The sequence below is a fragment of the Mustela nigripes genome, chromosome 8 (genome assembly GCF_022355385.1).
Source record: "Mustela nigripes isolate SB6536 chromosome 8, MUSNIG.SB6536, whole genome shotgun sequence".
NCBI classification, from domain to species: Eukaryota; Metazoa; Chordata; class Mammalia; order Carnivora; family Mustelidae; genus Mustela; species Mustela nigripes.
In genome coordinates, this window is record NC_081564.1 from 18,735,922 (window position 1) to 18,747,438 (window position 11,517).

The following is an 11,517-nucleotide window of genomic DNA, read 5'->3' on the forward strand; positions in this document are numbered from 1 at the left end:
GAATCTGGGATATTTAAATGTACCTGGTCGATGATGAGGATATTATTTGCTTTCCTTCTAGGCAAAGACTGTTCTGAGAGGTTAACATTCTGTTATAAGAGTCATCTGCCAGAAGCAGTTCCTTTGTGTTAATAAGTTACTCGAATGGGAGTGGCTTGATGTGGGCTGGCCGGTTGTGTCCATCACCCACTCAGAAACTTGTGCCCGAGTCCCGATGGGTTCCTCCCGCGTGAAAGCTGCCAGTGTTCCCCAAGGGAATGGAGCAGCCCTGTAACTGTGCTCACCTCCATTCTGCAGAGAGAAGGGCTTTGTTTCCAAGCTGTTCCTTTGCACGCCCATTGACATCACTTTGGGCTGTTGGCTGTAGCTAATTTTATACAGGAAATTACATCAGTTGATCCAGGGAGGGCCATGGTGTCACCAGAATCTTGACAAACTGGACCTAGAAAAAAGAGGCATGTCTTAATGACCTTACCGAAGTATATCCTTGCATCCAGCAGATTCATGAACTTATCTTCATATATCACTGGGTTCTTGGTTGAAGATCTCAGGAGTCTCCTTACAGAACAGTACAGTCCAGGCTTAGGTCCCTCTGGTGAACCTGCAAGGCTTCCACCTTCCGTATATTTAAGCTGTGTAAACACTTTGGTGTTAAAATGACAATTCTGGGGAGCACACCGATCACCTGTCCTCTCCCTCCTGGGGCCTTCCCCTTCCCCGATATACCAGACAACATGGGTATCACTTCTCTGTTTGCCATCTGAGTCTCCTGTTAGAACGTTAGCTCTTGGAGGCAGGAGTTCTGTCTCCTGTCCTGTAGCACTGCTGAGTCCAGGGCACCCAGAACATGCCCAGCACCAGGCATTCCCTTCAGAGCTGCTGAATGATGAGGGGAGGAGTAAATGAATGGTTTTTAGTGTTCTCCAAATATTTTTAGTGTTCCTTTAAAATAAGAAACCAGAGCCAGCCACTTAAAATTAACCTTTTTAAAAAAAGAGAGAGAGAAAGAGTGAGAGAGGCAGTACTTCACTCTAATGATATGATCGGGATTCCACGAGAGCGAGTTAGCTCGGTCTGTCTAGGTAAGCGTGTACTGGAGGGATAAATACAGCCTTAAGGAATAAATGTTTTCGAGCCTTGTGTTACCTTGGCTGCTTGGTCAACCCCTTACTGTTATTGACAGGATTGAGGGGAGAACCCCAGTCCCACATAAAGACAAAGGTTCTTCGGGCCTAGCTTGAACTGAATTATCCTGTTTGTACCCACTCCGAGCCGCAAGGGAACTTCACGAATATCTCCCAATATAGAGAAACAGCCATTCACTATGTTAGCGAAGACCTGCTCTTCTGATCTCCCGCTCACCTGGGTCTCAAAACCGGGACAACGGTTTGCACAACATGCTCCACTCATAGAAATCTGATTTTTCCAAAGAGTGTATCATTCTTATTTGTTTGTTTCTGAGAAGAGCAGAGCCCGTCTGTGTCCAAGCCTGTCTAATTTGGGGTTGTTTGTATTCCCCAGATTATGCTCTAGGAAGGGACTGTATCATGCACGGGTACATGCTGAAGCTGGGGAACCCGTTCCTGACTCAGTGGCAGCGTCGGTATTTTTACCTCTTTCCCAACAGACTTGAGTGGAGAGGAGAGGGCGAGTCCCGGGTAAGTCTAGTGTGGCCTTCCCAGCACTGACTGGCAGCGTCCTGCTGTTGCGTGGCTCTCTCGAGGGCTAGCACGTCTAACCAAGTATCGTGCTGAGCTCTGGGTGTCTATTTGAACTTGTGCACAGGAGATTTGGGATGTTCAAACTCTAACTTTTAAACTTAGAGTCGGGGGCGCCTGGGTGGCTCAGTGGGTTAAGCCTCTGCCTTCGGCTCAGGTCATGATCTCAGGGTCCTGGGATCGAGCCCCGCATCCGGCTCTCTGCTCAGTGGGGAGGCTGCTTCCTCCTCTCTCTCTGCCTGCCTCTCTGCCTACTTGTGATCTCTCTCTCTGTCAAATAAATAAATAAAATATTTAAAAGTAAATGGATAAATAAACTTAGAGACAAAGAAAGATTTTGTAAAGTCCGAAAACAGAATGTGAGGTCAAAACAGATTTGAAGGAGGCTGGAGAGTAGTCAGGGAGATCAAAAGAGATTAAAAAAAAAAAAAAAAAGAAATCCAGGACTTTGGAGTCAGACAGAGGCGCTTGAATCCAGGGTTCAGAGAAGAAGGTCTGGCGTCCACAACACAGCCTGAGGTTTGTGGGTATGGCTGTGCTCAGTCTCCCCTTCATGTGGCCCCCTCCTTGTTGGGCTTACATGAAATAAGCTAAGTGGTGTAAGCTGTGATGCTAGACCCAGAGCAGAGGTCACCAAACCACACTTCCTTTGGTCTGTGTTTCATTGGAAAAGTGTAAGGGACTCCCATGCCATAGGCAGAAAGATACCACTGCCCCTCAGATCCTTTCTGGAGGACTCATGTTTGTGAATAAGATAAGAAGACATTTCTAATCTGCACTGTCCTTCGAAGCCAGACAGGCCACATTTATTAAGCAGCTACTGCATGGGGTGGTGATCCAAGGAGAAGGCAGTGCTTCTGCTCCTAGGAGGGAATGGCTAGTCCTCCAGGGCCAAGGAATCAGGGCAGTGGTCCCAGGTGTCACAAACATAGCTGAGGTCTTGGATGGGTCAGAATCCTGCCCATCAGTTGTCCGGTGGTGAGAAGTGTAGAGAGCAGTAAGCTCTGATCTTGTTTGTTTGGTTTTGGAATGTGTTTTATAAATCTCCATTGCTAAAGGGGCGCTGGGATGGCTCAGTCAGTTAGGCATTCAACTCCTACTTTCAGCTCAGGGTCATGATCTCAGGGTCGTGGGATCGAGCCCTGAGTCTGTTTGTCCCCGGGGCTCTTGTGCCTTCTGCTCCTTCCCCGACTCATGTGCAATTGTCTTTCTCTCAAATAAGTAAATAAAATGCTTGAAAAAAATAAATAAGTCCCCACTGGCAAAGTTGCTATTTAATTATGAGTGATTACTACTACACAGCCCATTCCTTTCAGATAAACAAGACTTCTCACCATTACTAGTGCCATGGGAGTCATTTCCTCAAACTAATACGTGTGGGCTCTGAATTGCTTTAATAAGTTTCTTTGGGGGTCTTGAGTTATAACTCAGGTGCTGGTGAGTATTATATAATGTATAACATATAATATTATATATTATAATATAATATATATTATATTTTATAAATATGTGAACTTAGCAACCAAATTGTAATTCATATACATTATTATTATAGAATATATAATGTTTCCAGATAGTAAGTGTCCCTGGGGATATTACACATTTATAGTTCACCCTTAAGCAACATGGGGTCAGGGGTGTTGGCCTCTCATGCCATCAGAAACCCATGTGAAACTTCTGACTCCCCCGAGAACTTAGCTGCTGATAGCCTACTGTTGAGCAGAGGGCTGACTGATGAGATAAACAGCAGGTTAACACAGAAATTGCATGTGACATGATTTATGCGCTGTATTCTTACAATATAGTCGGCTAGAGAAAAGAAAACATTCTTGGGGAAATCACAAGGAAGAGAAAATAATGTTTATAGTACTGTGCTATATTTATGGGGGAAAATATCCCGTAGAAGTGGACCCACATAGTTCAAACCCTTGCTGTCCCAGGGCCAACTGTATAGTCTGCCGTCTCCTGGACAGTCACCAGAGTGTGCGTTGAAATGAAATTATCTCACTTTACAGGATATTTGAAAACTTAAAAAAAAGAAAATCTTCCCTTTTTTAAACATTGGATGCAGTATGTTAGCTTGGCTTTAAAAGTCAGAGTTTGGTGTTCTGTTTGAGAGCTGCCCAGTGTATATGGATGGATGGATTAATAGGTATAAATCAGGGAACGATAAACACGAGCACTTATGATGGTGTTGTTTTTCATTTAGGAGTCCTGAGTATTTATCCCAAAAAACATAAATGGTAAGGTGCTTACGACACTATAGCATTTACTGTAAGCAATTGTGTTCTAGACCTGGCATGACCATCTTTTAAGGATGTCGCCTGTATGTATAACATCCTTTTGATATTTTTGAAATATCATTAGCTCACAAGCCAGCCTTGCCAGACCTTTCCCGAGCTGCCGTGTTAGGAGCTTAGGAGCTCAGCTGCTCCCGCCTCGTTCATGTTACACGGCACTTCACTGTTTCCTCACAACTCGGTTGATAGAATTCAGAGGTGTGTGTGACACAGAGAGGACACGTGCGAGTCACAACCATTCACAGATTGATTCTGTGTCGAGGGAACAGCTGTGCTGTTGTCTTACAGAGACACTGTCCTTTGGCGTTTCCTTCAAGATGCCATCATTTGAATTTTGTGCTTGTCCCTCCTGTAGCCCTTCCCCTTCACTTCTAGAATATCATCAACAAAAGGAAAAGGCTGGGCACCTGGGTGGCTCAGTGGGTTAAGCCTCTGCCTTCGGCTCAGGTCGTGATCTCAGGGTCTTGGGATCGAGCCCCGCATCAGGCTCTCTGCTCAGTGGGGAGCCTGCTTCCCCCTCTCTCTCTGCCTGCCTCTCTGCCTACTTGTGATCTGTGTCTGTCAAATAAATAAATAAAATCTTTAAAAAAAAAGAAAAGGAAAAGGCTGATTTTTAAAAAACTCTTTTTAAGCTGATAGCTTTCCATATTATTTATTAACTTAGATTAAGAAATTGGGAAATAATGCAAAGTAATTTGTCATTTTTTTATTTTTATGGCTAGCAAAATTTACTGACAATGGAACAGATTCTGTCTGTGGAAGAAACTCAGATTAAAGACAAAAAGTGCATTTTGTTGAGGATAAAAGGAGGAAAGCAATTTGTCTTGCAATGTGAGGTGAGTTTCTTGTGTTTTTAAAAAACTTTTCCCTAACTGGAAGTTAGAGCAACTGTGTACCTGTCCACGGAGATGGCCACCTGCATATGGGAGAGCTTCTTGAATCCATGCTTTACCGCTTACTTAGGAAAGCCCCTGGGCACGAGGGTCCTAGCAAATTAACAGTTGACATTACAGAAGCAAATGTTGGGAAATGGCTGGAGAGGAAGTCCGTGTTATAATCTGATTGCCCTGTCTGGCAACTCTGTCCAGTGTTCAGTAGGGGCCTGTTAGCTAGTCTCCCGGTTCTTAGCACTCAGCATGTTTGAGGTTGGGACCTGGGTGTTTAAGTAAACACAGATAGCGAAGTGACTTCGCTCTGGGGAGATGCCCTCTTTCTCTCTCCAGAATTCTACTGTAGCCCAAATTTAATCCTCTGGGAGACTGGGGGGGGCGGGGTGTGTACGTGTGTGTGTAGGGTGTGTGTGTATCCAGGTGCATGGGGGGTGTGTAAAGGTGTGGGTGGGTGTGCGTGGGTATGTGTGTGTCCAGGTGGGTGGGGGTTTGTGTGGGGTGGGGGTATGCATGGGTGTGTGTGCACACGTGTGAGTGTCTTCAGAGTGTCTACCAGTAGTAGATAACCGAGACATGTGTCTAGTAACCATCCCTCAAATGCACACGTGGGGTGTGTGTTCATGGGACAGAGCTCTCCTTTGGCATTACTGTATGGACATGAGCTGTTTTAGAAATTGTAAAGCACAGGTGCTCTCTGAACGAGTCACAGGCGGTCCTTCTCAGGGTGGGGCTTGGGCGGGGTTTCCTGGAGGGCCAGCCAGAGTGGCCCTGCTCCCCGTGGACGGCCTGGGAAGCAGGCTGGCGTGGTCGTGACCGGAGGCGCCATGTCTGTGGGCCAGCCAGGTGCACCCATCACAACCTCTCCCTTTGTGTCCCCATGTAGAGTGACCCCGAGTTTGTGCAGTGGAAGAAGGAGCTGACGGAAACCTTCACGGAGGCTCAGCGGCTGCTGCGCCGTGCCCCCAAGTTCCTCAACAAGTCCCGGCCCGGCGTGGTGGAGCTTTCCAAGCCGCCTCTCTGCCACAGGAACAGCAATGGACTCTGACGCCCTGGATGGGAGGGCCCCGGGGAGATGGGGCCTCGAGGAAGCCCACACTGGGGGCCTTCAGCCCTTGACGGGGAGCCTTTTGGAGAGGTCTGGGGGTCAGAGGTTTGGTCCGTTTGTCCCTGGGGCCCTTCCACATCTGGCAGTACCCAGGTCGCCGAGGTGCTCCTTGGAGGAGCTGTGCCCATGGTCGGGCCCGGCCGGCCTCCCACCCCTCCTGAGTGCCTCCCGCACATGACTCTGTCCACGCTCGAAACTACTGAAGAGACGAACGGAAGTTCTTTTCCTTTCTTGCACACCTGTTTGGGTAGACGTGAACCTCGAACTTGAAATGTCTGTATGTCTGATAGCAAACATATCTTAGACTTGCCAAGACAGAGGGCAGCCCCACTGCGGCAGGTGCCAGGTGACCCGAGGGCCGTCCTGTGTCTTCTGCTGGGCTCCTCCATGTCCGCTCGTGCTTCTGGGCCCTGGGAGGTCAACGCACATTTCCTCCGTGCGCTTCAGCACCAACCAACCTCCTGATGCCCCATGTGGCGAGCTGAGGATAGTTTCTGAGAAGGTTGCTCTCGGGCCTCTGCCCTGCTGCGGCCCCACCCAGGTCCCCGCCTGGGTCCCACAGGGAACAGAGAGAGCTTGCCTTCAGAGGACTTAGGGGTCGCTCGTTGCTGACAGCGTTCAACAGTGGATGCTTGGAAGGCTTCATAGGGATCCTGAAGGACAGGCGGGGGCGTTAAACTTTCAGGGCAACAGTGATTTTCAGACAAATCGCACTTTCACGTGTCTGGGCATACACGGACACTTGGGGGCTGAGTCTGTCTGGGGCTCCAACGATAAGCAGTTACAGGACACAGTCATTCTCGTTCCTGCCCCCGGAACACATACCTGCAACCAGCGGGTGAAGGAAGGAAAGAATTGCTCTGTCTTATGTTGTAGTATAATTTAAAATGAATTTTATTGACAAAGGAATGCTGAAGAATGAATGTGCTGGAATGAGTTAACTGTGTATGATGACTTCCGTCTCACCCTTTGCCTGTCATTAGTGAGTGGTACTGGGCCGTGGGTGGGTAGTCCCACGGTTCTCCCACGACACATCCGACAGCCTTTTCACGCCCCAATAAATGCTGGGCTAGAAGAACCAGTGTGTTTCCCAGTGAAGTCCTTTCTATCACCATACTGAAAATAATAACAGTGATTTTTGAAGTCCCCATATCTGTCTTACTCTTCATGCAATCCTGTTGTATGTTCCTAAGTTAACTACTGACAGTACAGATGACAGCATCATGACCTGCATCCTGCCCTTGATATTTGTACCGCCTCCAGATCTCCATGCACTGTGGTCGTTGAGAAAAGGAGTACTTCTTAATGAAATTGTATTTTGGGAGTTTGGAAGGTGATTACCGAGAGTTTTTTATTTCATAGGGCTCCCTTTGGAAGGGAAATTTGGAGGTCCACTCCCCATCTGAGCTATCAGTTGGGGTTTAAATCAACACATGTGTTCTACTCGGCTCTTTCTAGTAGAGGAGGACAGAGGCAGTCTTTATGTGCCTTGCTCTGGTTTTAAAAGGGAAGAATGGCGTTCACATTGTTTTTTAGGTAGTCGTTCCTTATAAAGGGTGAGTGCCTTGCAGCTATGGTTAATGACCACAGTCACTGCTGTTGCGGCCCCATCCCGGGCGCCCATCATTCAGCACTTACAGGCTGGGAATGGGTGTGCCCTGAGCCTCTGCCAGAGACTCCTATTGAGGAGGACACAGACTCCTTTGGGGTCTGGGCTTAGTCTTTCCCACTTACCACCTAGGGCATTAGCCATGCGAGCCTGCAGCTCTTTGAAAGACACCATCTTTGCTCTGGAGAAGAACAGGAGGCTCATCTGTCCTCGGAAAGGAAACAGGAATTGGAAGTCTTGCCTCAAACCTAAATTGGAAGCGCCAGGGTCTCGTCGGTGGGTCTGCTACCTGTGCTTGTCCCCGAAGCCGTCTGATAGGGCCAGCGTCCCCGCTGCCACTCGGAAAACACTTCTGGACCCTTCTGTGCCAGCAACTTGTGCCTGCAAGGCTAGAGAAGGCCGCCACTCTGCAGAGCTATTCTAGAACATTCCAAGAGTGTGACCTCATTCCTCGATGGCTGACCCTTCAACATGCAGACCACGAGGAAGGACAAGATGCAGCATACATTTTCTCACTTGAAGAAGATAAAGTTGACGTTATTTTTATAAAGTTATAATGTCTTGACTTCATGAATTAAGGGAATTAATCAAGCAAAGTCTAAAAGATGACTTTAAGCTGCTCTACAATGTATATGGAAGAAGCTAAAAACTTTAGTGAATCCAAGTTTATTTTTCCAGGTGAGAATATTCTCTCCGGTGCATTTGACCCTTCACGGCACTGGGAGGCATGCTTTTTCCCTTCTGCTCGTGTTTAAGGATGATTTTTCAGCAAAACTTCTAGAAATTAGCCTTTTCACTGCTAAAGCAAATCTTTTCGCTACTCATGCCTCTGATTGGCCAATCCACGGATGTGACAGTTTCAAAATTTGTGTGGAACAGGAGGGACCAGATGTGGAGGAAAGCAGGCCTCCCGCTCAGGAAAGTCCACGCCAGCAGCACACAGCCATCCGTTTGGAGCAAGACCTAGCTTGACATGTGATTTGAAATGCATCCTGTGGACACCAGAAACTATTGTTTTAAGGCCCTCACGGGCCCTTACAGGATATCCTTTACCCATTCACAGGGAGCTTTAACTCCACGAAAAGGATCAAAGTGTGATCTTTCTCTGATGATTTGAAAAATGTCACTCGGAATTTGTAGTCGGGCTGGTTGGACACAGCATTTGACTTTTCGATGGAATTGATTTTTCACATCAAGAGAAAGCCAGATTCTCAAAGTCAAGCCCTTGTTCACTTGCTGTAAATCTATGAAAGGTACTTTAAAATGTGCTGGGGTAGGAGAAGACCGATTCCGTAGGACTTAGTCCTATGTGATTTTTTTTTCTTAGTAATTTTGTTCAGGGAAGTGTTTCTGGGTCATTTGGAGACGCCTAATGAATTATCTCCACACCCCCGAGGACTGGTGATGTTTGTGTCCGGAGAGGAGGTGGGCTTCACAGGAGCATGGGATAGGTGGTGGCTGGGGGAGCCATGGGCAGGTGGAGTGGGTGTCTCCCAGACAAGAACAATGGTAGAAATGGGGCAAGGAAGGCTGTAACTTGCAGGTAAAAAAAAAAAAAAAAAAAAAAAGTCACTCCCTTTACATGAAGCATCAAAGAAATGACTGACTAAAGTTGGCTGATTCCTTCCCTCTTTACAGAGGGAGTTGAATAGTAATGATTGTGAGATATGGTCACTTTATTTTCGATTATGGAGCCACTGGAATTATGAATAGCCCATCAACTTCCCGTCAGGGCCCTGCGTGCCTTCCAGCACCCTCCAGGAAGGCACCTGGCACCCAGAGCTACCGTACCCCTCACCCCATCTTTGCGCACCTTGCAACCATCGGCAGGTCCAGGCACGGGGGCTGGGTGGCCCCCCCTCGGGACCCTGTGGCCAGCAACAGACCTTCGTCACTTGTCCACTGGGGCCATAATAAGATTCCCGAGACCAGTGACACCCAACTTGCTGTTTAAGCCATGCCCACTTCCAGAGGGAGCTTTAATAGTTGAAGTGTTTGGAAAACATTTTTCCCTGGAAACCTAACATGATTTCCCCTCCTCCCACGAAAGGTTGACTCCAGAGGTTTGAATTCCTCAATTACTTAAATTCCTACGAATATGAATTTTTTTTTTCTTTTCATGTGGCCACATTTTAAAAGAGTTCTTTTCCTGTTAACTCGGGAATACTACAGTTTCCTCACGTTGTAACGGACCTGAGATTTCTTTCCCCCTCAAAGACTAACAGACCTGCCCTTTTAGAGCTGAGGGACCGGGATGCCCTCCCCGTGGTGGCTGATGCGGGACCTCTCACTGACGCAGCCAGGGGAGCACTGGTGAATGCCACACCCCAAATATTTAATTACCTTTAATGAAATGTGCACACATTCCCTATAGAAAGTGAGCTCACACTATAGGCATGTCATCAAAACCTACAGGAACAATAACTGTGTTTTAAAGTTTCAGCAACTCACATTCTTACGGCAAACTCCCCAACACCACAATCTCAAAACCATCTCTGAAAACTGGTCGTTCTGCTTCTGTATTTTATTTTGTCCTGATCTAAAACATCTTTGATGTAAGGGTAGGGAATGGAGAACTATTTCTAACCGTGCACTCAAAATTACAAAAGGACTCGAACTTTAATTCCCTGAGTATATTCCATGATGTATATATTCTAAGTGGTTTGTAAGCTATACAATGGCCATTTTTTTAAGTTCTATTGTGAAATCGTATTTTTCTATGTTTTAACTAATTCCAAGAGATTTGGCTTTTTCTGAGTAACATAAAGATTACCGAACGACATATATATATTATATATATATATATATATATATTAAAAAACAGAGTTCTATTTTAGCACAAAAGCATTTTATATTATTTATTGAATCCTTACGTTTGTTTTTGTCAGAGACATTCCTTCTTTCTGCTCCTTTTTCTTTGTATAGTTTGTTATTTAAAGAAACAGCAGCCCTTTCTGTGCTCCATGAAATAAAGTGGGAATAATGTACACAGCCCTGTGGGGCGAACATCTCCCTCCCCACCTCCCACTGCCATGGACTGTTTGCAACAAAAGCTCATCCTGGGCTCTGTGCCGAGAGGCATGTGCACTTCCCTGGCCACACCTGACTGCACACATGCCATGAAATACTGTTTCCATCTACCTCCGGAAGGCCCCCAACGCTTGCTTCCACACTGGCTTTGGTATCAAAGAATCTCAGTAACGCATCTCCCTCTGGATGTTGGCTTGAAAGCCGCGGCCCCGTCTCAGCCATCGCAGCAGACCCACCTCCCTCCCGGTCGTTCTACTCCCAGAGCCCAGGGCATCCCACGGAGCACCGTTCCCCACACCCTGTCTTGCTGCTGGCTGTCAGCCTGATGTGTCAAGGACTAAATGAGAGATTGGTCCTCAGTGCGGGGCACAGGGGGCCAGCTGGGTTTTAAAACACCACCTCTAGGAGCAGCGCCTTTGAATGTGACCTCCCTGACCCCACCCCCGACGCGGCTGTTTCCAAATGGTTTGGAAGGTAGGGTCATAAAGGCCAGTGCCCTCACGTGATCAAACCTTTGGCAGCGGTCTTACTTTCGAGCGGATGGACCCTTTAGGATTTCTGTGAACTAGAACGACCACTTCCTGGGAGAGGGTTGTGGGGAGGGGGGGTCCCTCCTCACGTGCTGACATTTCTCTCTGCCTGTCTTCCTCGCTGTGTAGCCGTCAGGGTGGCCCCATTCTCGCTCTGTTCCTGACCAAGCATCACGCCCTTAAAGAAACAAAACCGTTTCCTGCTGTGCGTGGCTCTACAAAGCAAAGCCGGTGAATTAGATGCTGTAAATCTAGCTATTGTACCTGGGATATTAGCATTCTTTGTGATCTCTCTTCACCCTGATTGTGCCCGTGGAGATGTGCAGCCCTCTCTT

The 11,517-nt window shown here is 47.3% G+C and overlaps 1 protein-coding gene across 4 annotated transcripts in view; it reads left to right on the forward strand.

The window, feature by feature from the left end:
* GRK3 (G protein-coupled receptor kinase 3) overlaps positions 1 to 7,091 on the forward strand; it is a 118,879-nt gene extending 111,788 nt beyond the window's left edge. For all 4 annotated transcript variants that reach the window (XM_059408695.1, XM_059408693.1, XM_059408694.1 and 1 more), the window contains 3 exons: positions 1,522 to 1,658; positions 4,741 to 4,854; positions 5,792 to 7,091. In XM_059408695.1, the coding sequence (XP_059264678.1) occupies positions 1,522 to 1,658; positions 4,741 to 4,854; positions 5,792 to 5,953 (413 nt within the window). In that variant the 3' untranslated portion in view covers positions 5,954 to 7,091. The remainder of the gene's footprint in view (positions 1 to 1,521; positions 1,659 to 4,740; positions 4,855 to 5,791) is intronic.
* The last annotated feature ends 4,426 nt before the right edge of the window (positions 7,092 to 11,517 follow it).